Source organism: Meriones unguiculatus, chromosome 18 (assembly GCF_030254825.1).
Source record: "Meriones unguiculatus strain TT.TT164.6M chromosome 18, Bangor_MerUng_6.1, whole genome shotgun sequence".
Classification (NCBI taxonomy): domain Eukaryota; kingdom Metazoa; phylum Chordata; class Mammalia; order Rodentia; family Muridae; genus Meriones; species Meriones unguiculatus.
In genome coordinates, this window is record NC_083365.1 from 47,153,454 (window position 1) to 47,179,081 (window position 25,628).

The 25,628-nt window shown below is 51.9% G+C and overlaps 1 protein-coding gene across 1 annotated transcript in view; it reads right to left on the reverse strand.

The window, feature by feature from the left end:
• Alx4 (ALX homeobox 4) overlaps positions 1 to 25,628 on the reverse strand; it is a 37,786-nt gene continuing 12,158 nt past the window's right edge. The window contains exons 2-4 of the mRNA XM_021646555.2: positions 11,381 to 11,691; positions 5,833 to 5,961; positions 1 to 4,036 (exon numbers count right to left, since the gene is read on the reverse strand). Of these exons, the coding sequence (XP_021502230.1) occupies positions 3,707 to 4,036; positions 5,833 to 5,961; positions 11,381 to 11,691 (770 nt within the window). The 3' untranslated portion in view covers positions 1 to 3,706. The remainder of the gene's footprint in view (positions 4,037 to 5,832; positions 5,962 to 11,380; positions 11,692 to 25,628) is intronic.

The window sequence follows — 25,628 nt, forward strand, 5'->3', positions numbered from 1 at the left end:
CGAGAGGAGGAAGGAGTTTATTGCAAATAACAACAACAACCAAACAGACAGTCTGGGCTGCACCCGACAAAGGGGTGCTGGGAGCGTCAGCTGCCTCCGCCCTTGCATTCTTCAGACCCTCTCAGCTCTTCAGCCCCCTTCTTCCTACATTCCTCCCTTCTCCAAAAGACGTAAGTGCAATAACTTACTTTAAAAGAAAAAAAAAGTTTCTTTTAATATTTTGCTATAACGTAGTTACATGATGGTATAGGCAGTAAAACTTTATGGAACGGACCTCAATTTTTTTTTACATTTTTCTGAAAATTTAATGTATTTTAATATTTATATTTATATATATATATATATTTGAATGTTCCACCCCAGGCCATTAAGCTAAAGTAAAAGTTGCATTTATACAGGGTTAAAATATCTTACAAGAATAGCGAGTATTGGTTGAGGTTCATGTTCCATCTCTCAGCTTTCTCTCTCTCTCTTTTTTCTGACCACTGCACACCCAAACAGGTTATTAGACACTGAAAACGGTCCTCAAAATCAGTAGTATACAGGCCTAGCTCTATGTATAAGTGAAGGGGGAAGAAAGGAGAGGGAAGGGAGGGAGACACCGTCCAGGGAGAGCTCCTCCCTGGGGCATCCCTGCAGCAAAGTGGGGCTGAGCGAAAGAAGCAGTAGCCTGCCCTGCTTCGAAACTGTATGGTTATGAAGTAGCACCCTGGGGCCAGATTGCCTGCCACTCTCTCTCCCTCCCGGGTCTGTTTGTCTCTGTGCCTGACAGTCAGTGTCATTCCCATTGACCTGGAACGTCGGGTTCCTCTGAGTGCTCAGAGATGAATCTGCCCAAGGACAACACGTGGTGGTTTCCATGGAACCCTTCCTGTCTACTCAGGGAGCTGGGCCATCAGAGCTGTGTCCAACGTGAGCCTGGCAGTGTGTGCTGGGAAACCCATGGATCTCGCTGTGCCTAAATCCCCACGCATCCTGCTCCTCAAAGGTGGACACGTGGTTGTGAGAACTGAGATCCAGGAAGAATTAAAACTCAGAGAAACACTTGGAGGCATGCCTTTCTGCCCCAGATTCTTGACACCCTGTGCTGTGAAGGGGAGGGGCTTCTGGGGAACTGAGCTCTCTCTAGGCTGCCAGGACTGGGTGTGGCCACTTACTGTGCTGTCAGTCAAGGCTGGACTCAGCTCACTCAGCTTGCTCATGAACAGTGGCCCCCTCCCAGCAGGTACCGTTCCCCCTTCTTATCTGTGCCTTTGGGAGATCTGCCTCTCTAGGAAGCCAAGTTGCCGCGGAGGGCTTTTTACTTGCCTAGCACCCTGGACACTAAGACAGACCCACTAGGGACAACAGGAGCCCACAGTTCTCTTCTGGAGGACTGGGAAGCCGAGGAGAGGTGAGAGATGAGGAAAGTACTGTGGGAGCTCAGCACATCTCCAGCTGCCCCAGGAACCAGCTGAGGCCAAGGCCCTCCAGAGCAGCCTAGGAGAAAAAGGCTCCAGCTGGAGAGGTGATAGAAGGCATGTTAGTTCTTGGCTGTGCTGGAGAGCAAAGGGCTTTTTCTATTTGCCTTTTTCATTCTGAAGCTTGTGGGCTAGAATTTGCCTGACTTGGTCTAGCCTGGCCAGAAATAAAACTTGGAGAAGTTATATGTCATTCCCTTTCAGAAGAATCTATCAAAAACCTTCTGACGGTTCTTTTCTGAGCCATCCTGGTTCTCTCTTTGTACTGATTATCTAGATATGGACACATTTCCTTAGCCATGACAGCCATGAAGGAGGACCCCCCAAAGAATTGCTCCTGCTCTTAAGTCCTTCCTTCTGTTACTAGATTCTGAGGGAGTGGGTTATTTCTGGAGCACATGTAAGACAGACCTAGATCCCCAAACATCTGAAACATTAGGACTGAGCCACTAAGAACACTGAGTTCAGTACCCAAGACCTTTTTTGCCTTCCTAAGATTCAAGAACTAGTTTCTGAAGAGGTCTGACTAGGGGTGACCAACCTAGAGTCTACATTCTAGTGAGGGTTTAGCCTGCCTGCATTCCAGAGCAGATGAGGACCTGAACAAGGTGTGGTGATCCCTTCTCACCCACTGAGACCTAGAGCAGATGCTAGCCAGGCAAGCGTCCTCAGTCCTCAGCCCAACCTTGAGAGGTCATTCGGTGAGCAGAACCCTGGGCCAAGTGGGCCAAACCCACCTCATGGATAACAGTCAAGGCAAAGGTAGAAAAAGCAAGTGTGTCTCCTCAGGAAAAGGCCACCTGCTTGAGGGACCTACCTCAAGGGTGGTTCTGTGCTCCAGCTCAGATGAGGGCTAAGGCCACTTCAAATCCTAGTTCCTAACTCCAGGTCAAGTCAGGTAGAGAGGGACCCCCTTCCTTCAGATAGGGGACTGGCATCGGGAGGATTTCCTGCCATGAAGAGTGGGCCTGGAGGGACTTGATGGGAGGCTTTCCTGAGGCCAGCCAAGGCAGAGATCGTGGCCCCTGGGGAGGAAGTAAGGATAGGATTTCTAAGAGGGTATCTAGGGCAACTGGAAGGCAGCTCTCCTTTTAGCCTAGAGGGGCACCGATCTCCACCTACCCTGTGCGGGAAGCTCCAGCAGGCACGACGCTGTGGTGGTGGGTGGACATGGTTAGTCTGAGCATAGAAAGGCCATCCTGGCTGGAGGCAGAGCTGGTCACGTCCTCTGCTTCAGCTGTGGCCCTGTGCTCTAGCTTATGTCTTTCAAGGTCTAAATTCCTCCAGCCCGGGAGACTGTCCAGCAGCAGTCACAGTGAGTGACCGAGAGGGAGAGGACAAATACCTCAACTCCTCCCAGAGGGACCCTGAGGAGGCTGCAGAGCTAACCTTCCACTGCAGAAGATGCCAGGTGGTACCCAGGAGAGCTTCTCTGATTCCTGACGGCCATGTATGGTGGTGGTGGGGGTGGGGTAGTATGTGTCCTTGTCTCCTTTCACACCTGGCACCCCGTCCGCACAGTGCCAGCCAGAACCAGTTTCAGGAGTAAAGGCTGGCTCATGCCTCCTCGGGGCTTGGCCATCCTTATGGGAGGACAGCAAAAAGAGTCTTTCAGCTCTGTCCCCTCATCTTTCCTCCCACCTTTCCCAGGTGTATCCATCATAGTCAAGCTACAGTCACAAGGACCACAGGATGGGTGGATGATCAGATGCCCAGATGCAGAAGGTGGCGTGTCAGGCACTTTCAAGGAGCAAAGGGAGTCAGGAACCAATTCTGCATGGCATCTGGTTACTTAAGACCCACAGCCATAGGCCCAGTGAGCAGGGGACCCCACAGAAAGAAGGAAGGTTAGACAAGGCTGGACTGTTGAAGCCGCTAGGTCTGGAAAGGAGCCTAACTTTGACTTAAGTCAAATGGAAGGGGTGAAAGGACACAAAGAGAGACAGGGCCTCAGCTTACATGATGCAAAGCTACACACAGGGCCACCTGGCTTTTTCCACTGCCAGTGGCAGGGAGCATGGGTCATGGCCTCAGAGCCAGGAGGGAGCAAGGGCCTACTGCCCCCTCCCTCCCAGCAGTCCCTGGGGCCTCAGACTTGGGGTGGCTGAAAGTGCTGAGGGCCAGGCCCCTGGGCCAGGCCGGGTTCCTAAGAGGAGAGTCAGGTGGGAAGCTGGGGTCCTGGAAAGCAGGGACGTGGCCAGGGCCCCAGGGAGGGGGACGACATCAGGACTGGCGGGGGGGCCCTGTCATGTGGCCCAAGAGATGGCTGCACTGTGCTCCTTGGCCTTCATGCGCAGTGCAGCAATGCTCGAGGTCTTGCGGTCTGGCTCGCCGTTCATCTCGTAACCATTGAGGCCCGGGCTGAGGCCAGCTGCTCCAAACAGGCTGCCCATGTGTGTCTGGCCCACATGACTGCCGGCCCCAGAGACACTCAAGAAGTCGGAGACGCTGCTGGCGCCCGAGCCAGGAGGATGAGCATGAGGGGACATACAGGCAGGCACCGGGTCACAGGGGACCACACAGGCTGGCACTGGTGAGGCAGCCCCATTGTTGCCAATCCAGGACGGGTTCTGAATCTGGGGGCAGTAAAGGGAGAGATGTCATAGACCAGCTGGGAGGACAGTGGTATAGAAGGGGCTCTCGCCCTTTGCAGCTGTCCATCATCACAATGAAACCATTCTTAGTTATGGAACACTAAAGATGCCCGGGGACCAGTGGAGGTGAGTTTATGTTTCAAAAATTTCAATTCCTGGGGTAGATCCATACCTGACATTCAGTAGCAAGGATTGTGTTTCAAACTGCCTCAGGGTCCAGTAAAAGCATTGTTTTGGATCAACCTGAGAGCTTCTTGGGGGGAGGCACAGGCTCTGACATGGGGTGATGTGAGGATAAGTGAGGGGAACAGGCATCTGAGTGCTCCCGTAGGCCCAGGTCAAGGCCTAAGGCTCCAAGACAGAACCCCTGAGGTTTCCCAACTAGTCCAGCAGTAAAAAAGTGGCCCAGCCCTCAGGTGGGGCAACTGCATACCTTCTCTTTCACCAAAGTGACTGTTGTTCCTTTTCTCTTCCTAGCTCCCACTTCTCGCCTCACCTTCCTCTGCTCTCTAGGGATCTCTGAGGAGGAAAATCTGGAGTGCAGAGGTCCCCTCTGAAGAGAGGATTGTGCTCCTCTAAACAATACAGTCTAGGTTCTCCTCACGTGCCCAACCTCAGGTCTGGAAAGAACTCAAGGCAGCCTTTAGAAGCAGTAGGTGAGCACTGGGTCCTAAAGGTCCAGAGGACTGTCTGCAGACTGACTATGCTCTGTTCCTGGTCCCCTGTTTCCCAGACAGGAAACAATCTGGTCACTACCCTCTCTTGGAGATGGTCTAGAACCTGGAGTTTGTAGGGCAAGTGGAAGAGATGGAGTTGTGTCTCTTGTTGGTTTTCTCCCTCTAGCTCTGAGCTCAGCTAGCAGCCGGGGATGGGGGGGCAAGGAGAGAGCAAGAGAGTGAGAGTGAGAGCTGGACGTGGCCCCCGGGAGAAGAGAGGGAGAGGGGAAGAAAAGCATTAAAGAATGTGGCCAGAGGTGAAGCTGATGTACCAGACACCCTGCATTCCTCAGCCTCGCCTCTAGGCCTGCCCTCTGACCCTCAAATCCTGGGGGAGGTGGAGGAGGCACAGAGCCGGCCCAGGTCAGAGATGAGAGGGGCAGGGGCTGTTTGATAACATCACAGCCAGGCACACTAGGAGCACTGGTGTTACTGGCTGCCAGAGACTCTCAAGACTTAGAGCTGGGGCGAGGCAAGGTGCGAGCAGGAAGGAGGCATGGAGAGAGGGAGGTCATGAGAAAGGTGCAAGGGGGTGCATGCTCAGCCAAGAGGGCGTCTGTTCAGGTGCCCTGGGTGCCTGACGTCACTCACAATGCTCCTTGATCTGGCTGATGGACAGGGAGGAGAAAGGAGGAGAAACAGAAGGTGGATGCCGTCCAGAAACCGTGACCCTAGACCCCACAATGGTATAATAGAAGAGCTGCACCGGATACTTATATCATGCCCAATGTATATGCAAAAAAGCTGGGCTTCAGAGAGCTGGAGACACCCATGAGGAGAGCAAGGCTGCAGGACTCTGAGGAACCTTTGCCTCGGGCCCAGATTTTTATGTGCATTCCAACCTGGTCACAGGGTGCCCTGAAGGACAGCCAACATCCTGGAAGCCCCTGGTCTTCCGTCAGCCAGATGCTTGCCACAACAGAGTACAACACTAACCCAACATTCTAGGTCTCTCAGTGGGGGGCAGACAGGCACAAGCCTGCGGTCTCTGAGCCTAGCCTCCTCCCTCCTCCACTGTCTCAGGTCTAGGGTCAGAGGAGACATCGGGGCAGGAGGACGTACCTGGGCATAGTTCTCGGCTCGGGTGAGGAGGGGCAACTCATAGGCCGTGGAGAAGTGGGTCCGGACCTGCTGCATCTGTCCGAAGCGCTCCCTCTTCCTCCACTTGGCCCTCCGGTTCTGGAACCAAACCTATAGGACAAAGGTCACAGGGATCAGGCCTTGCTCTCAGGCAGGGAACACTGCTCCCTGACTCTACCAGCCAGGTGTGTGTGTGTGTGTGTATGTGGTGTGTGTGTGTGTGTGTGTGTGTGTGTGTGTGTTAGGGGCATAGAGAGTCAACCTCTATCTTTCACTTTTTGGTATGAGGACTAGTAGGACTGTCAGAGTTAAGAAAGCCACCTATACTCCACTGACCACCAGTGTGAGTTGGGGCCTGACTGTGTAAGCTTCAGATTCCAGAACAGGCAAGTGTCGCACATGTATAACACACACACACACACACACACACACACACACACACACACACACACCTAAGTGCACATAAATGAGGAGACAGAGAAAGATCATAAGCCATTTGTCACTGTTCTTCCTCACACTGTGTATAATCTGCTAAGGGTTCACAGCAACCAGGAAAATTCGCATCAAGCTTTAAAGACCTTTCTAGAGATTTCTTCCCTTAGTAACTCCTGATGGCCTTTTGAAAGATACCAAGAACTCAACTCAGGTCTCCTCCCTTTGTGCTGTGGTGGGTGTGGCCGTCTGAAACAACCGCAGTCAGGAAAAGATGCATGTGAAATGGGATTGCGGAGGGCTGCATACACCAGCTGAGGGTGTCGGGAGGGGTAAGGTGCCTGCTGCTAATACCTATGCAGGTGGACTGCTGCTGGACGGTAGTGCCTGTCACTGAGGCACCTGTGCTGGGTCACTGACTTGACCAAGCGCTCAGCTGCTCAGCCGGGAGAGATCTCAGTGTCAGATACAAGTGTGGAGACTCTGGTGGCATAGCTGAGAACCCAAGACATGATGACGAGGACAAGGGCAAGGGCCGGCTGCCGCCCTATGGACCTTAACTGGTTGTGGACAGAGTGGAGGGTGCAGTCAGAAAGGACAAGAGAGCAAAAGAGTGGGAAGAGAGAGGACCAGGTGGCCCTCAGAGGATGATGCCAGCAGCTTATTTCCCAGGGGCTCTGTAGATTCATGTGTGCACAGAGGCATGGTTCAGTGATGTATACTCAGTCTGTGGCCTGCAGGCCACATGCACCCCAGGATAGCTATGAATGCAGCACAACACAGAAGTATAAATTTGCTTAAAGCACTTAAATATATATATATGTATATACATATATATATATATATATTGACTTAGTAACTCAATCGCAGGGTTCTCAGTTGTGAGCAGCTTTTTGATATGTCCTATCTCAATGGCAAAAGGTTGGATGGGTCTGTGTTGCTGTGGTCTGTTCCCAGGCTGTGAGAAAGACGTTATTAACAGGGCAGGGCGGGGGGCTCCCCTAGCCATAACGGTCAGCTGTGCTTCTGGGATGGAGACCAGAGTAGCCTCTTCACTGTCCAGCCTGAGAGCACCCAGGCTCCTCAAGAACCATGTTTGAGAAGAAGAAAGAGGGGTGTGGGCCTTCCCCGGACTATGCCTGTGGAGCTTGTGTGTGTGTGTGTGTGGGGGGGGGGTGTTTTTGAAAAGAAAGGCCTGTGGTGGTGCCTGCACTGCCAAGAGCCTCAATTTCCACATCCTTAGGATAGGGCTGAGGTCTGGCTGACTCAGGGTAGATGGTGGGGACAGCAGATGGGAACTCAGTATGAAGTTTCTAGAGCAGTCAAGTTGGCTTTATATGGCTCCTGACCTCATTCTCTTGGGGAAGGAAAGTGGTCAAAGGCTGTGGGATGTGTGTCTCATTAGTGTTGGGTGGGGAAAGTGTTCTTCTCCAGCTCACTCTCCTACTCTGACATATATACATGTGTGTGTGTGTGTATATATATATATATATGCACTTTATCTGGTTGTGTGTGCATGCACTCACACATATGTGTACGTACATACACACACACAGAGTGTCCTTCCTGTGACCTCCCTGGAGACCAGCCCTCTCCAAGGCTCAGGGTCTCAGTCCCTGCCCTGGAATCTGTGGGAGGGGTGCTTCTACTTGGAGCAGCCCTGGGGTGCAGGCCCAGGAAGCCCACTGGGAGTTAAAGGAGCACATGGGGGCTCCTCTGCCTAGTGAAATGGGATCCCCCTTTATCAGCAGCTGTGGTGGGGGCTGGGGCCAGGCAAAAGGAGTCAATCAGAGGAGGTTGTTTTCATTTCATGTTTAATTTCCTGCAGATTGAGCTCAGCCTTCCGCTCCATCCTCAGCCTCCCAGGGTTTTTCTGGAAAGGAGTTGGGGGAGGGGGCGCTAGAGACACCAAAACGTACAGCTCCTGCTTCTTCCTCTCTTTGGGGGTGGGCTGAAGCAAAAGAAGCTGCTGCTGCTAAGGTCTTGGGTCTGTGGGTTCTGGGTCCCTTTTGTGGTGGGCATGTAGAGGTGGGTGATGTCACGGAGGGCTTGTGAAACTGAGGACCCAGGAATGGACCTAGAGCATAAATCTGGCAAAGCGACCAAGAATTGAGGGAAGGAGTGGGGTGAGGGATGGTATACGGTTTTGAGGGACGTGGGGAGCCCCATTATCTGGGAAGGGGTAGCCAAGAGCGTTTTCTGGGGGAGGGAGTACAAAAGGTCACGATAAGACTTATTTGATGGAGGTGGTGGGAGATGGGAACAGAATGGAGGAACTCGTATCAGTGGGGTCAGCCTACCCTGGACCTCCTTCTCCAGGCCATCCTTTGTTCCTATCCTGAGTTCTACCTTTTGTGTCCCCCTGAAGCTGTTGGCCTGGCTGGCGTGGTAGCTGATGGCCTCCTCTGTGCTCCAATCCACGTTTCTGTGCAGAGACTTGTCCTCCCATTTCTGACCCCCAGCTGTGTCTCAGGTCTGCGCAATCGCAGGCTTGTCTCGACAGCCCCCAGAAGGAGAGCTCACTGAGGCCCCTGTTGTGCTTCCGTGCCCAGGACCACCCCGTTCCCAGCCCACCCGGTCCTGGCCCACTCAGCACAGGCCTCTCTGGAGGACCAGGCCATTCAAGGAACCGACTGTCTTGGAGGAGGCCTCTCTAACCGCAGCCCATCTGGGGCCAGGGTGGGGTGGCCCAGGGCGGGGAGGCCTCAGTCTCATTGTCTTCAGACACCAGCTGTGGAGATTGGAATCCCAGACAGCAGAGAGAGGCCCCGAAGCCCCCTGGAGCAGGGCCAGACCCCAGGCTGCTTCCCATGAAGGACCATCTTGGGACCACCCCATTGGCCCCTCCCTGTCTCTGCCATCACTATACACCAGGCACCTGGCTTGCCATCAGCCAAGTGTGGGTCCTGTGGGTCCTAAGCAAACTCCACAGAGGCGGGCAAGGCAGTTCTAGTATACCCCATCCACACACACACACACACACACACACACACACACACACACACACAGACACACCACCTGGGGCACTGCCAGGCTCAGAACTCAACCTAGAGGCTTGACGCACATGGAGATCCCAGCCAGCCTGCTGCCTTTGTACAGAGAAAAGACTAGGAACAATCTGGCTATGTGCCGTGGACCAGCAAGCTGAAGTCAAAGAGCACTGGCCCTGAGCTGGGAACCCTGGATTCCAGGCTCAGCACGCCTCTGCGTGGCTGTGAACTCTGGGAAATCACTTTTTCTTTCTTTCTTCCTCATCAAAATATGGTGTAGCCTTTTCTGTACCACTGTTCTGTAATTCTATGACCTTCCTATCCTATAGGAAGATAGACAGTGCATTAATTAGAGTTTCCCTTTATACCTTGGCTGACAGGAAGCTCAAGGCTGAGTGTGGACAGCAATGAGCCTTATCCTGGTAACTGTTCATTTTTTTTTTTAATTTCTATTTTTTAGCATAATCACCTCATTTCTTGACACTGTTTCTGATCTTAGGCTGAAAAAAAAAACCCTCTAGTTGTAAATTTTCTCAACGTTTTGGAAGTAGGCCTTTGTGTGTGTCTCTCTATGTCAACAAAGCGCTGTCCTGGCTGTAGCACAGTGACACAGAAACACTTGGGCTGTATCATTTTCTGTTTCCTGCCTAGACACTCATGTTCGAGTAAAAAGTGTGTGTGTGTGTGTGTGTGTGTGTGTGTGTGTGTGTGCGCACGCTCAGATGCACACAAGTGCACACAGACAAGCAGAAAGCAGGCTCACCTCACCCTAACATGCTACCTACCTCCTGGCACTTTGAGCTTGCAATCAGCGTCCCTTTCTCTACCCTTCCTGCTCTGCCTCCAGCCCTGGACTGGAGCTGAGGCTGGATTCTGGGGATCCTCTGGAGCTCATGTCTTAGGTAGGTGAGGTCTCATGGGGGCACAAAGAGGGAGCTGGCATGGCAGTAAAGCCCAGCTGCTTTGCCATTCATCAAACCGCAAAACTGCAGCATGCCCCAGTAGCTACAGTGTCTAAAGGCTGCAGGTTTCCTGTTATGCTCTATGTGCCCAGGCTAAATGGTAGATGCCTCAGTGTGTTAAACAGGGCTTGGGGAAGCTGACGGGCACCCAACCGATGCCCAAGGAGAACCACCAGTAGAATAAAAGCTACAGTGTCCACAAGTCTGCTCAGGACCAAAGGGCTCTTTGTTCTGACAGTCTGGGGCCCAGACCACAGTGCGGCGACCATTAAAAAGAAACACAGTCTTGGGCCATCGGGATGGTTCAGTCTGTAAAGCACTAGCCATGGAAGCGAGAAGACCTGAGTTCAAACCCCTCGGACCTACTGAGAAGAGCCAGGCATAGGGGCATGCACCTGTAACCCGAGCACTGGCTAGTGGGGCAGGCAGGAGGCTCAATGGGAACCCAGTGTAGGCAAATTGGCAGGTTTCGGGTTTGGAGGGAGAAAGGCCTTGTCTGAGATTGGGAGCGATTGCGGAAGACACCTCGTGCTGGTGTGTAGTGACAGGGCCATGTTGCTTTGCGTTGCTTTGTGTTGTGCTGGAGTTGAACTGACCTGCGTCTGGCGGGTTGTGCCGCAACTGTGTTAGGTTATAGCATGCTGAGTTGCCTTAAGTTGGATCTGGGTAGTGATGGTGATAGGGCATTGTATTAGCCATGATGGCCAGAAGACTCCTCGGAAGAGGTGTAGTGACTGAGTCCTGAAAGATGTAGGAGACAGCTCTCCTAGACAGGCGTGGGGCTGTAATGCCCCCCTATGGGGCTTGTGAATATCTGTGCCCTGTTCCATCTCCAGCCAGAGAAATGGGCCTCCCAGGAGAGTCCTGCCATCTTGTCCTTCGGTTAAGACACGGACTCACAGGTAGCAGCCTTCTTGTCCCTCCACGGGGCCTCCCTCTCCCGCCCCCACCTTGTAGAGCTGATTATAGTGGCTACATCGATCTACTATAAGGAGGCATTGGGGTAGCCAGGGCCTCCCTTGGCCTGGCAGGCCCTGCTGGGGTGAGGAAACCCCAGAATAGGCCACAGTCAGTAGATCCCAGTTTCAGCTGGAGGCCGGGGCCTGGGGGGCCCTGTGGAGCCCACGCTCAATCATTCTGGCTGACCTGCACGCGGGCCTCAGTGAGGTCGGTCCTCATAGCCAGCTGCTCCCTCGCATACACATCAGGGTAGTGTGTCTTCTGGAAGACCTTCTCCAGCTCCTCCAGCTGGTAGCTCGTGAAGGTGGTTCGGTTCCGCCGCTTCTTGCCCTTGTTGCTCTCAGAGTCGGTCTTTTCTAGGGGACTTGGGATATCAGCACTAGCCCGGTCCTGGGGTCCCTTGGCCCCTGTCTCCTTCACACTGAGGTAGCTGTTGTCCATGCCCACGGATTCAGAGTCAGGGGGCAACTCCGGCTCACCCAGGTTGCTCTCTTTGGCTGAGGAAGAGAAAAAAAGGTTAGAAACTTGAAGCCAGCAACGGAGAGGGGAGAACACTCTTCCCTCACAGAGGCACACTGAGTACCGGGTCTGGAGACTCAAATTTCATACCCTCACTTTTCATCAACATACTGGGTGGCTTTGGGCAAGCTGCTACCCCCTCCCCCTCTGTGGCATCATCCTAGAATGGGTCCTTTCTGGCACCAATGCCATGTAGCTCTGGGTTGGCCAGTCTGACCTTGGTGACTTTCTCCCCGTGCTATGGATGTGAGACTCCTCCCCTCCCGGAGTTCCTTTGGTGAAAATCTCTTTGGGCATGGACCCAGTGATTAGCTGACACAATACCGAGGCTCTCTTGGGTAGGTGAAAACTACTTCAGCTACACTGGACGTGGTGGGAGAGAGAAAGGCCAGCATCGAAGGCACAGCGTTTGCTCTCCATGGAATTCAACAGAGAAGCCTTGAAGACTGTCGCAAGACTTTAGTGTTGCCCACTCCATCAGTAACACTGATCTCACCGCCTGCAGAGAGGCCTTTAGCAGGAGGGTTTCACTGAGGCATGGGTGCATGCTGGGGTCCTTTTCCCTAGCAACACCTGCCACTGTCTACCACTGCTGTTCAGGCCCTCACCCCTGGGGATGCCACGGGGAACCATCAGAAACACAGCTCACAGCCTAGGCCCTGAATGCCACCTGCTGACACAGTGGGGTGCCCACAGTAGATTCCTGGAAGCTCGGAGCTACAAGACAAGGAACGAGGGCAAGAGTGAGAAGGTGGAGACCAAGGTAGGGGTAGGAGCTGCTGGCCCATCCATCATCTGGGAAGACACGCCTGCCTCACCATAGCAGGGACCTCAGAGCCTGGGCACCAGTGCCAGGCACCAGATTGTCTGCCACACCTCTACCTCTACAGCTCCACATTTCTAATGAACCCCTACATGTCTCGGTTTCTCCTTTATGAATGAAGATGCTCGCAGGGTATTTCTTATGGGTTGTGAGAAAGGGCGAGGCACTCAGCCAGCCAGCTGTGTAGCCTTCCACCATTACTGGCTCCTGCTTCTGGCCTGGCCTTGCAGGCTTCCAGGCAGGCCCTGCCAGCACTAGTGGAGTATGACTCAGGACAAGTCCTCTGTGAGGGAAGTCCCTGGGGGCATAGGCACATGTATAAAAGCACCGTGTCTCCAGATGTGGGGAGCCCCTTCCTGGCCATCTTCCTTATCTGAGACTTGGGGAGAAGGAGATCGGTTCAACGAGAGAATGGTTAATGAATTGTGGAGGGAGACTGTGGGAAAAAAAAATCCTAAATACACAAGAGCTTCTGTCCATTCATGATAAGCGTGTGTGGTTTGCATGAGTGCTGTCCACTCTGATCCTCTGTTTCTTCTTCTGGAAACAGGTCCATGCAGTTTGCATTTTGGAACAGGATGCTGCCTCAAGCCTTGATCGTCTCATGCCACCCAGATTGGGGTGGGGGACTGATGCTTCAAGTTCACCAGCCTCCTTGTGAGCATAGGGAAGGGGAGAGGGACTCTTTGCTGTTGTCAGTCTCCCTCCAGCTCTGTGGCACTGAGGGAAGGGAGGAGAGGAGAGGGCCCAGAGTAGGCCTGGAAGCAGCTCACAGCCTCTATGCCACAGGGGTGGCTGACCCACCCAGAGGCATCACAAATGACAGCCACGTGAGCCCAGCTTACATATCGAGCCACAGCTTCAGTGACAGCACTGTGCGGACTGCAGCTGGCAGCTGGGCCAAGAGCTTCCAGCAAAGATATTTATCTTCCTGGCAGACAAATAAGTTTTATGTTTTGGGTGTTTTTTTTTTTTTTTTTTTAGAAAAGAAATCCCACCCAGCTCACCAAAAATAAACATTCCTCTTGTGCAACTTCCTGGCAGCCAGGCCAGGGAAGCAGCCGCCACCCCTCTTGGCCTTGCCCTGCTCCCCGGGCTCATCCTTGCTCCATGGACCCCAGTAGTGTCTTCAGGCATCCAGCCTGGAGCTGGAATCACCCCATGGGAATGAGGACCACTTGAGGACAGCTGCATAGAAACCAGGGTTGGAAGGACTAGCGCTGGCTTCTCATTTAAACTGAGGAAAAACAGGCTGGAGAGCAAAAAGAATATGTCTTAATTATCAACAGAACACAGCCTCCTGCTCCTGGGACTACCCTACCCTCACCCATGGACATGGGACCTGTTTCCAGGGAGAAGAAATCCAGGGCCTCTCAGAAGTCCTGCTCCCGAGGACAGGGGACTAAGATGAAGTTTGAGGCACCCTTAGCATGGAGCCAGTTCTTGGGCCAGCAGGAGAAGAGGAAAGCACACACAGTCTTCTGACGAGAAAGAAGGGTCTACCTCTGGCCACACCCAGTCACTACTGCACCAAGTGAGTGGGAGATGGGGAGGCAGCAAGGTGTGTGCCGAGAAAGAGGGGCCTGCTCTGGGCCCAGGTCCTGTCCATTTGGTCGTGTGTGTGCGCGTATGTGCGTGGAGTCCAGAAAGCAACCTCAAATGCTGTTCCCAGGAACCAACTACCAAGTTCTTGGACATAGGGTGTTTCACAGATCGGGGGTTTGCTGTACCACTAGGCTGGCTTGGCAGAGTACTCCAGGGATCCAGCTGACTTCACCTCTCAGAGGGGGGTTTCTAAGCACATCCCGCCATGCCCAGCCGCTTTAGGTGACAGGCACTTTATCAACAGAGCCATCTCCCCAACTCTCAAGGCCAATTTTACATTGATTTTGTATGTATGGATGTTTACCACGTATGTACTTGGCAGCTAAGGATGATTGTGAGCCATGATGTGAGTGCTGAGAATCGAATCCGGGTCCTCTGCAAAGGCAACAAGTAGCCTTAACCACTGAACCATCTTTTCAGCTCGCCAATCTTTGTGGGTTTTAAAAATGATTTAAAACAGTTTTTAACTTTAAATGTATTTTGACCACATTACGCTTCTTCCCCAAGCCCTTCCAGACCTTCTCCCCATCCCTACCCACCCAATTTTATGTTCTTTCTCAAAAAAAAAAAAACCAAAAAAACCCCAAAAACTCAATACAACCAAGAAAAGTAAATAAATTACCACCACGCCCAACCCCTCCTCAAACTGTAATCAAATGCAAGCATGCACACACACACACACACACACAGGCACACACACAAACAAACCCTTATATGTTTGTCAACTACTCCTGAACCTGAGGCCTGCCCTGGAGTGGTTGGAATACTCACTACTGAGTATATCAGTAGAGAAAACTGACTTTCCCCTTTCCCTGCAGGTATAAATGACAGTTGAGTTGTCAACCTTTACCCCAGTCAACCTGCTAATTTTGATTATTAATTTTCTTGCTTTAAATGCTGACGCTGAGCCCCTACTCTAGGCAATAAGGGAAAATTCTCACAAGTTCCCTAGCCATGCTTACCTTCTCAAAATGACGAGCCTAAGGTCGGATACTCCAGCCGTTTATCTCTAAGCTCCCTCCACCTGTGGCTCCAGAAGCACCGCCACTTGCCCTCAGCCAGGCCATGTTTGTCCTCTGAGGATCTGGTTCATGATTCCTGGGCCAGCTCTCCAGGGTCCTTCCCCAGCCCGGCCCCAGGGACCATGTGATACTCAGCAGACAGAGTCTGTTTGGATTAGGTGTGCTCCAGAGATGAGGAGGGAAGCATGAGGTCCCCCGTGTGAAAGCAGCCAAGCTATCCAGGGGGCCTGGCTAGGGAAGTGGCCTGGGTAAGGCCTAGCGTAGTTCAGAACCTAGCTCATTCTGGCAATCCTCCTCAGTAAGATGGGTCTGAAATCCCTAGCTCCAACCCTGTCAGTCTGAGGACTCCTGACTAAAGGAAGCCATTGTCCTCCCTGGCTCCCTGGGCACCTGATCAGAAAAGCTTGCCTTCCAGGTGGCCCTCAGCTGCTCTCCCAGGAAGCCCTCTGTCCTCCACTCAGCTCTCACTGCCTGGGATTTGCTGAGTAATTGAAAACAAAGCTCTCATGTCTGGCTCCTCTCGTGCTCAAGGGGAGCTTCTTGTCACTTGCCCTATCTCCACTCATAGTGTAGGAAGGGACAGGCCCAGATATGCAGGCAGAGGCTGTGGAGGGAAAGATGAGTCGTGGCCAAGAGACACAACAGTGCTCCCAGCCACAATGTGCTGTGTGTGACATGGCCCACGGCATGCTTGCACAGAGCTGTTGTTGAACAGGTGAGGGGACCAGGCAAGAATCAGATACACAAAGAATTGAGCACAGACATGCCACTTTTCAACACTGATGCCTCACACAACTGGAGATGACTGAGGAAAAGTGTGTAGAAAAAAAGCCAAGAGGGATCTTAAGGGACAGTGCTTTCTACACAGCAGGGAGGAAGAAATAAGCAGGACCAGCAGGGAGGGACCAGCATCTAAACCAATGGTTCTCATCCTTCCTAATGCTGTGACCCTTTAATGTAGCTCTTCAAGTTGTGGTAACTCCAAACCATAAAATGATTTCCAATGCTGCTCCATAACTCTAACTTTGCTACTGTTATGAATCATGATGTAAATACCTGATATGCATGGCGTCTGGTAGGAGACCCTTGTGAAAGGATTGTTCCACACCCGGCCCACAGGTTGAGAACCACCGATCTAAGGCACCATCCATCACCTACCAGGGAGTAGCTGCCCTGGCATTGAACCACTGCATTGCACCAGAGAAGGGGCCTCCAGGAGTTCCCAGATGTGGAGGTCCTTCTCCACCACCCTGTGACCCCAGGACTGGAGTAGGTTGAGAAGCAACAGAGCCCAGCTTGAGCCACCAGCAGACTGCCTTTTCCCCAGCCCTCAGGGACACCCTGCATAGAGTCTACGCCGGCTGGATGTCCTCCTCCCAAAATCAGGAGTCTTAATGGGTGTGTCCCAGAGTCAAGACAGCAAGTAGAGCCTGGGTGATCCTGACCTAAAGCTCCCCCCTTCTATCTTCCCTCTTGCACACACACACACACACACACACACACACACACGGCTTGGCACTCACTATGTTGATCAAGCTGGCCTCAAACTCACAGAGATCCACCTGCATTTGCATGTACCACAATTAGATTCAGGCTACCCAGAAAAGGGAGACAAGGAGTGCCCACAAGTGACTGTCCAAAGTAGTGCCTGCTCCAGAAAGGTCTCCCCTCCGAGTGCCGAAGGCTCTTTCTTGAACAATCCCAGGCCACTGTTGTTCCCATGGACCTTTTTGAACAGGTGGGGAGCCAGAAGCGAGAGCTGCCGGGTGGGCCGCAGACCTCTTCTGGGAAGCAGCTGTCCCAAACTGATCCCAGTTGGTGATGGCCCCTGGGTTTCAGCTTGTGAAACCAAGAAAGTGGGAAGTCTCCCTTTGTCCCCTTCACCTCTACCCAATCACACCCTTCCTGTCCAAGGTCACCTGAAACCCTCGAGAAATTTCTAGAGGTGGTTTTTTTTTTCTTCTTCCTTTCTTTCTTCATTTTTGCTGTGATTGTTTTCGGGAGGGCATCAGGGGCCTCTTCGTGCGCCGTTCTTTCTGTGTTAGAGGATGCGAGCCTCAGGGTATGGGCACCAGCCTACAGCTGGGGATGGGTGTGAAGGATGTGTTTCCAGCTGCCCAGAGGGGAGATCTGTGAGTATGCAGGCATTCGTGTATAGTTGTGTATCAGTGTGGATGGGTGAGTGTGGACCCGGGTAGAATGTGTGTCCGTGTGTGGCGGGGCATAGGCCGTGCATACAGAGTATATGGCTACGGGGTCTGAGTAATTTTATCCTCCATGGTTTTGATTACATCTGTTTTCCCTCCAAACATCTGCTTTGTGGGGGACATGCCGCTTGCTCTGTTCCCGGGTGAGCTGGCCCCACACACCCTGTGGCGGAGTGCACAGCACCGATGTAATCTCCTTAAACAAAACAGGCCAGCACGGGGCCCTTTTATGCTATTTAAAGGGCACTGACTAAACCCAGCGCTGTCCAAACAGTCCTGGAGGGCCCGGGCGGAGGCTAAAGGTTAGCCATTGATCACATAAATCCTCACCCCCACCTCATCGGGCCCTGGGCTCTGTCCAGAGGTCTTTAGTGGCTTGGTAAAATAATGCTGAAGGGGAAGAGGTACCCAGGCGACATGTCAGCAAAAGCACGGAGGACACAACTGTGTCCACACTCAAGGTGCAGTGAGTCTTGAGGAGAGTGTGCCAGCCAGGGCTCAGGCTAGCGGGGGAGACACATCACCTCATTTGAGCACCCTCCAGCCTGAGAGCCATCGTGAAGAACGAGGAGAGGCACAGCCAGAGGAGGTAGAGGGGACAGGTGAACCGAATGGATGGAGTGTCCCAGGATATAGGCACTAGGGGGGAAATGGTGAAGTCTGAATTGGGTGTAGAGTTTAGTTCAACATAATGCTTTTTGTAAGTGGCAGTTTATTTGAACAGGCTGCTCCACAAAGAAGTCACGCGGGTAGCCAATAAACCTGGGACAGGCAGGTCACTGTTACTACTACTGGGCGCAAATGAAAAGCGGGGGTGAGATCCTGGGGCACCCCCACGCAATGGAGAATACAAACAGAAATACAGACCAGGGGGCAGGTCACAGTGGTTGCAACCATGTCAGCAGTTTCTCACGTGATTAGATCTGCCCTCAGCCCAGGCTCCAGCAAGCCAGCTCAGGAGATGGCCCAAGAAATGAGACTCAGAGACCCAAACCAGAGGAAAAACACTACTGCTGTGTTTGCCTCTGAATGTCCCCGAAGGCTTGTGTGTGTCCTGTGTCACGGGCTTGGTCCTGAGCTTGACAATGCCGGAAGGGGAAGGAAGCATTAGGAGCTGTGGACAGGTTTCAGATCATTAGGGATGTGGCCTTGAAAAGAATTATGGGACATTAGTGTTTCCTTCCTCTCCCCTCTAGCGTGCATGCTCCTGCCTTCATGAACTGCATGATCACAGACCCGAAGCAACAGAACAACCCATGACTGGAATCCGTGCTACAGAATAACATGTTAGCACAGAGAATGGTGCTCATGTCTGACAAGTAAGTCCAGTTTTGATAAGAGATAAATAAACGTGCTGGGAAGGTGATGGGGTAGAACCTCCAAAGCAGTGACAACCCATTTTCTTTTAAACTGATTATCAGGGGCCAGGAGAGGTGGGGGGGCGGTGAACAAAGGGATCTCTCACTGACGTGAGGGATGGTTCTAGAACTATTTGATGGTGCCTTGTGATGGTGTCGATGGGCACGTGAGTCAGCATGGGTATGTATTAAAATTCCACAAATTTACGCCGAACTTAATTTCACACTAGGTTGTTTTACAGTGTGGAAAAAAAAAATTGTAATTAACTAGGAAATGCCAAAATGACATGGAACATCATTCGATGTTCATAGACCTTTGCCCCAAAGTCCCACTTCTAGGGTCTTGGCCTAAAGAGGTCATTAACAATGGACCTAAGGCATGACTGAGAGGCCAAGTTCATCAGGCCATTGTCTGCCGTGTAGACAGGCAGGCAGGGTTAATCGAGACAGGCAGCAGAAAGGGCGCTCTTCCTACACTGAGATGCTGTGCGTCACTGTTGGAATTTAAGATGAAGTATTGTGCGTTTATGTGTTTGTTCATTTTTCTTCTATTGTCTCGCCTCCCCTCAGAAAGCAGGGATCATTTTTACGCCCCTTCCATCCAGCGCTTGGTAGTGCATTGGGAACACGTGAGCTGCTCAGTAAATACCTGATGAAAGAAAAACTGAGGGCTGTTACAGTATAGGGCCTGAGCAAGTGGAGAGACATGCATCTCTGTGAAATTTCAGATTAATGAAAAGCATGGACGAGCGTGGAATAAAAACCCTTAGAAAACACGTAGCTTTCCAGAAGTAGGAATTGCAGTGTAGGGGCTAACTTTTTCTCTTTTGATGGTCTGTTTTATTCTGGCTGATTGAAATGCCGTTGTAATTTGCTCTCTAGGATCAGGTTAAACCCTTATCTGAAGCTGATACTGGGAATCCCAGTGAAGCCTGTGCTGATAGGCTCCTTGTCATGGTGGAGACGATACACAGTGGAGATGGTACTGTCCTCCTATCTGGGCCCTAATGGGCTCCAAGCAAAGGCCTCAGTGACTGATGACTCTAAGTGCTTAAGCCTAGTCCAGATTTCCTCATAAAAGTCTTGGTCTGCAGGCTTCTCATCCAGAGGCAAGGGCACCCATCATGCCACAACCCAAAGCAAAAGTTCCCTCTAGTTCTCAGAGGCCTCACTCAGATGCCAACTCCATGAAGGATGTTCTTTGAAATAGTACCTCTATATCAACAATGAACACTTTTTTAATATAGGAATACCCCCAAGGAGCTGGGAAGATGGTTCCGATAGTAAAGTGCTTTGCTGTGCAAGCAGAGAGCCTGAGTTCAGTCCCCGGCACCCACTTAAAAAGCCAGGTGCAGTGCCACAGGCTTGTGGTCGTAGCTCTGGAAAGGTGGAGGCAGGAGGATCTCTGGGATTTGCTGGCCAGCCAGCCTAGCCAATGAGTGATCTCATCGCCAGGTTCAGTCAGAGACACCATCTCAAGGTATAACGTAAGAACACTTAAAGAGCCTACTCACCTGAGAACAACCGCTGTTTTCCGTGTGGCTGTCCACCACGTGGAAAGCGCACACAAGTGCTCACACTCATGTACACACACACACACACACACACACACACACTTAAAAAAAAACAAAACTACCTCAAGTCACTTAATCCCAGCACACGGGAGGCAGAGGTGGGTGGATCTATGAGTTCGAACACACCCTCATCTACACAGTGAGTTCCAGGACAGCCAGTGCTATGCAGAGACCCTGTCTCAAAAACAAACAAACAAACAAACAAACAAACAAACAAACACTCCAAATATTGGTGAGAAATACGTGCAACAATTCCTTTAGCATTTGACATTCAAATGTGCCAGAACATTGTGGTTCCGTTGTTTGCATTCTGCTATATTGGCCAACCCCACCGTGGCTTTTAGGGACCTGTGAGCCAGACCACCCTCTCTTGCTTTTCCAACTTTCACGTGTTCACCTCCCCACAGGACCACTTCTGTCCCACCACGTGCTGCATGGTGGCTTTGGGCTTTCTGCCTCCACAGCTTCCCTCCTCCCTCTGCCTGGCCGGTGGCCCAGCACTCTTCTCTCTCTGGGTATGACTTCTATGGGTTCTTGTCCTTATCACAGTATCCTGGTTCTTTATGGCAATTAAAAAAAAAATCAAGTCAAGCCAAGAGGAGAGACATTTAATACACTTGTGCACAGGAACACACTGGTTTTGTAGAAGTGTTTTCAGCCTCACTCTGCCCCCAGCCTCTTCTACTGTCCTAGGGAAGGGTTTTAATGAAATCTGTCCTCTGCGGCTGGACCCACAGGGCTGCCTGGAAGAGGCTGTGTCAGGTTTGAGATGCGCATCTGTGAGTTCAATCTCTTTTCATTTGTGGCGATTGCCTTAAAGCAGAAAGTTAGAATCATGTCATAGAGGTCTCTGGTAAACACAGCTAAACTGCCTTCCAGAAGCGGGTCGGGCCTGTGTCCTAGCCTCCTGCCATGTGTCCTCACACTACAGGATCAGTATAGGCCATTTTCAAAATCATTGTCGCAGCTTCCTTTACATTTCTGTTACTAACCTGGAGAGACCTGTTTTCTGTGTTTCTCCTGCTGTGAGTGGCTCATCTAGAGGTCAGTCTCCTTCACTGACTCCAAGGCTGGACTGTAAGCCGTACAGAACAGAATCTGAGCCTGATAGGTGAGAATGCTCAGGACACACCCTAAAATCAGTGTGGAGTGTGTGTGTATGTATGTGTGTGACCCCTGGGCTCCTGCTGTGCCAGCGAGCTGGGCTCCTCCCCTCAGCACACACTGCCTGTGTAGAGCGGTTACCTCCTGTGGGCAGAAGAGGCCTTTCGAGAAGGAGCTCCCAGAAACCAGCCGTAAAGCAGGCATGAAGGCTGTCCAGGCTTTGAACCAACCTCTGGGCTAACAATTAATGTTTCCTCAGTTCTACAACTTTGAGCCAATCCATGACATTAGCAGTGCAAAAAGGCACTGTGCAGGGGCAAGTCCTGTGGGCAACCAACAGTTGGAGGGGTCTCCAGGCAGCTGCTCACCCTCAGGGCTGGTTCTGTGTCAAGATTCTAGGTCCAACTCCCCGAGGCCAAGAGCAAGGCTGCAGTTTCACAAACTTACCACTAAGAGGCACTGCAGTTCCAATAAATGTTTCTAGACCTGAGGCAAAGCAGAGGTGTGTGTGTGTGTGTTTGTGTGTGTTTTGGGGGTGGGAGGGATACCTTTAAAGTGGCTTGAAAACTGTTCATTGGAGGATCTACCAGTTCGGTGGGTGAATAGCCCTACCGTTTACCTCCCACAGTGCCATCTCTACAAGGGGCACAGAGGCGGGCAAGGCACTTCCCGGAAGCGTTCTTGCCTCCTTATCTCACAGCGCATTGCACCACTCTCAAAATCCCCCGACGGGCAAAAATGAAGAATCGGAGAGAGACCTATTTAATAGCAACAGCATTTGAACGACAGGACTGAGGCATTCCCGAACCCCACCCCACAGGTTGTCTCTGTCCATGAAAACCCCTGAGGATCCCTCGGGCTCCAGCTATACTGGCACACAGTAGGTGTGCAGGACACATCTGACTCGATTGTGAATGGCTGTCTTGTGCCAGCGCTCCTCAGTATGCCACCTTGTCTTGCTAGAACTGTGACCCCTGGCCTATGAGCTCCTCCTGAGGGTTCCTGTTAACAGAGGCAGGCGCCACAGCCCCACCTCACACAGATAGTCTCTGGGATGTTCCCATGGGGGAGGCTCTTTCCATGCTTAGGATGGAACCCAGGATGGAGTGGGTTTCTCGGGGTCAAGGGAAAGACAAGGAATTAACTCAGAACATCCCAGAGAACAGGACATATGCTCGGGGCCCTACCATGTCCTTGACACCCTCTGTGCCCTGTTCTGGTGACTCCCTCTTTACAGACACCCTATTTCACAGCTTCAGAAACTGAGGCCAGAGAGGACGGTGGCATGTTTCAAAAAGAGGGCTGGAAAAACTTCCACCGCATCCTGCTGGGCGGGTGCCTTAATGGGACAGATGCCTGGTAGGACATTCAGAGACCAGGGACAGGAAGCGGGAAAACATACTGGGAAGTACAGGAGGCCAGCTCCTTTCAGCTGCCTCCTGGAAGACCCGTCACGTCCTACCTCCACGCTGGCCCTGTGTGTGAGAACAGTGTCACCAGCTGCCAGAAATCTCAAGTACAGACCAAAGCACTTAGAAACAAAGAGGCAAGCCTGCAGCTCAGTCAGTTCATGGAAAAAGAGCCGCGCGCCCCGTGTACCTGCAGACTAATCAGCATTTGCCTACGGATTCGTGGAAGACCCGAAGATTGAGGATAACCACGTTGGCGTTGGCATGGCAAAGCATCGATGTGTAGGGAGTTAGCAGAGGGAAATCTGAAATTCGCACTACACTTGGCGGCTTTTCCCTACGTTTGAACCTTTATCAAAATGGACAGTTAAATGATATATAAAGGCCAACAGGAAGCTGGATCCTACCATGGGAAGGCACTTTATGCTGCTGAGCCCAGGGCCTGGCTGGAGTGTAGAGAGCAGCATCCCCTGCCATAGCATCCTCATCCTCCAGTGCCTGGTCCCATCCCCTCAGCAGAGCCCAAGGCTGGTGCTGGAGCTGCCTTACCCAGCTGCCTCGGAGTTCGTCTCACCCAGCCCTTCAGAAGCCCCACACGGAACCTGCCCTTCCCTCAGCAGCAACTTCCCAGCCTGAGGGCTACAGCAGTTTGTGAGCAAAGGGCATGCTACTGTTGCAGCTGAGAATTTCAGAAACACCCTCAGTCTATCAGAATTTTCATTTTTCTGGGCTGGCAAGACGGTTTCAGTGGGGCACGGGTGCTTTCTGCCAAGTCTAATGACGCAAGTTCAATCTCACACATTGTCCTGACACACATATACCATGGCATGTACCTATATACATATACAAAATAAGTAAAAGGAAGGGGGGATGGAGACAGGTAGATAACTCGGCTCTATGGCCATCCAGCCTAGCTGCATCAGTGTGTATACAACCTGCTGAGAAACCTTGTCTGAACAAGCAGCGTGGACCTCTAGGCTTCACATGTATGTACACACACACATATACACGCAAGACTGTAGCCTGATGAAAGGCACAGCCAGGTAACAAGTGCCATATGGTTGTCCCAGGGGATTCTGGGTAGGTGAGCTTTGTGTCCTTCCTGAATATCAGGGTCCACAAGAAGGAGGGCTGGCTGCTTCAGGCTAAAAGGCCTAGGACATCTTTGAACTTGGAACTAAAAGGCCAACAAGGACTCTAACTAGCCTATTGGCTGCTCTCCTGAAGAGACTGGAAGTCTCCCAGCTCCTTCCAATGAGGGCCCAGCCCAGGCCTTGAAACCTAAGTTCCACGTACCAGCTTGTGTGTTCAGGTACAGTGAAAGGTGGGACTTGAACTCGTGTCTTCCCGATTCTAACCCTAGGTCTGTGTGCTCATTGCCTCCTTACACCCTTCTAAATCGGGTGGCCCTGAGTACATCTCTAAATGACAGCAACTTGGTAACTCAGGTCCTGTGTTACCTCTTGCAACAAAAGAAAGCCTGCATCTCTGCCGCCCCCCCCCCCCCGCCCCAGGGACAGGGTGGCAAAATGGAGAAACTTAAATCCTGTGCGATATGAAGGAACAAGAAGGGTCTGGAGTTGTCAGGCCCAGGTTCATTCCCTAAATCTGCCATTCTGTGTTTCCTCTTCCACCCATTCATCCACCCAGCATTTCTGGGGTACCTCACCAAGCTGGCAAACTCCCGGGTGGTGGGAATGGCAAGCGTCATGGCTCCCATCAAATGCTCCTCCCAAGGAGGTAGAGGGTGGTAGAATGTGACAGGAAAGTCACCTGACATAGGTGACAGAGTGGGTTGCCGGGACAACCTTGGTCTATGAACAGAGGTGCTGAGGACCCAAGTGCAGAAGAGGTCAGCTTGAAGCTCGTTCTAGCCAGTCTTGCCAGACTAAGGAGGTTGACTGTCCCCACCAGAAAAATGGCAGAGGGAGAGAAGAGAGGGAGGCTCCCAGGCTATCGCTCCACTGAGCCCCCAAGGGCATCTTTAGGAAAGCAGGTGTTACATGCCTTTGTTTCCTTGCCTGTGAAGCAAGGCTGAGCAATCGACATCCCAGAAGGCTTTGGAGGGGAAATGAGGCAGAAAATCATGGCTTTGCATCCCTTGCCACCAGAAATCCCCCAAGGCACATAATACAGCTCAACTATGGGGTCCACAGAGCTACCAGACGGAAGGGAAGCTCCCTCAGGGGCAGCAGCACCCGCGCCTCCCAGTCCTTTCCAGGTGCCTTCCCTTCTGCCCAAGTCTCTCCAGCTCCAGCTGCTGGGATGTGTATGGACCATAAATGTCTGTGCAGTGAGGCTCTCAGAGTCCCCTGAAGTCAGAGCTCATTTCATATCTGTGTAGCGGGTCCTATCACAGGTGAGACATTTATAACTGCTGCAAAATTTCAGAACATTTGAAAGTATCATGAAAGCCAGGCATTGGGTGTATTCTTTTTTTTTTTTTTTTTTTTTTTTTTTTGCATACTTCATTATATATGTTCCTGGCAGCTTCCACCCTCAGGTAGAGCTCTTGCTGTAGGCAAGGAAGCTATTGTAGCAGCCTCTGTGGCCTTCCCTGACTTGTGCCTGTCTTTAAACACCTCTGGGAACAGGAAGCTCTGGTGTTGCTGAGCTTCCAGCCTTTGAAGGAGCCATGCAGATCTGTAAGGAGATGGCTTCTTTCACCAGTGATAGGCTTCCTTTCTAAACCACAGCTGTTATAAGGCACAGAACCACTGACACACAGGGACGGTGGGAAGAGCTTTCTCTTTTGGCTGAGGAGGAAGAAGTCATGGCTGAATCCATTGCAAAGCCTCTGTTTAATTTTCTGA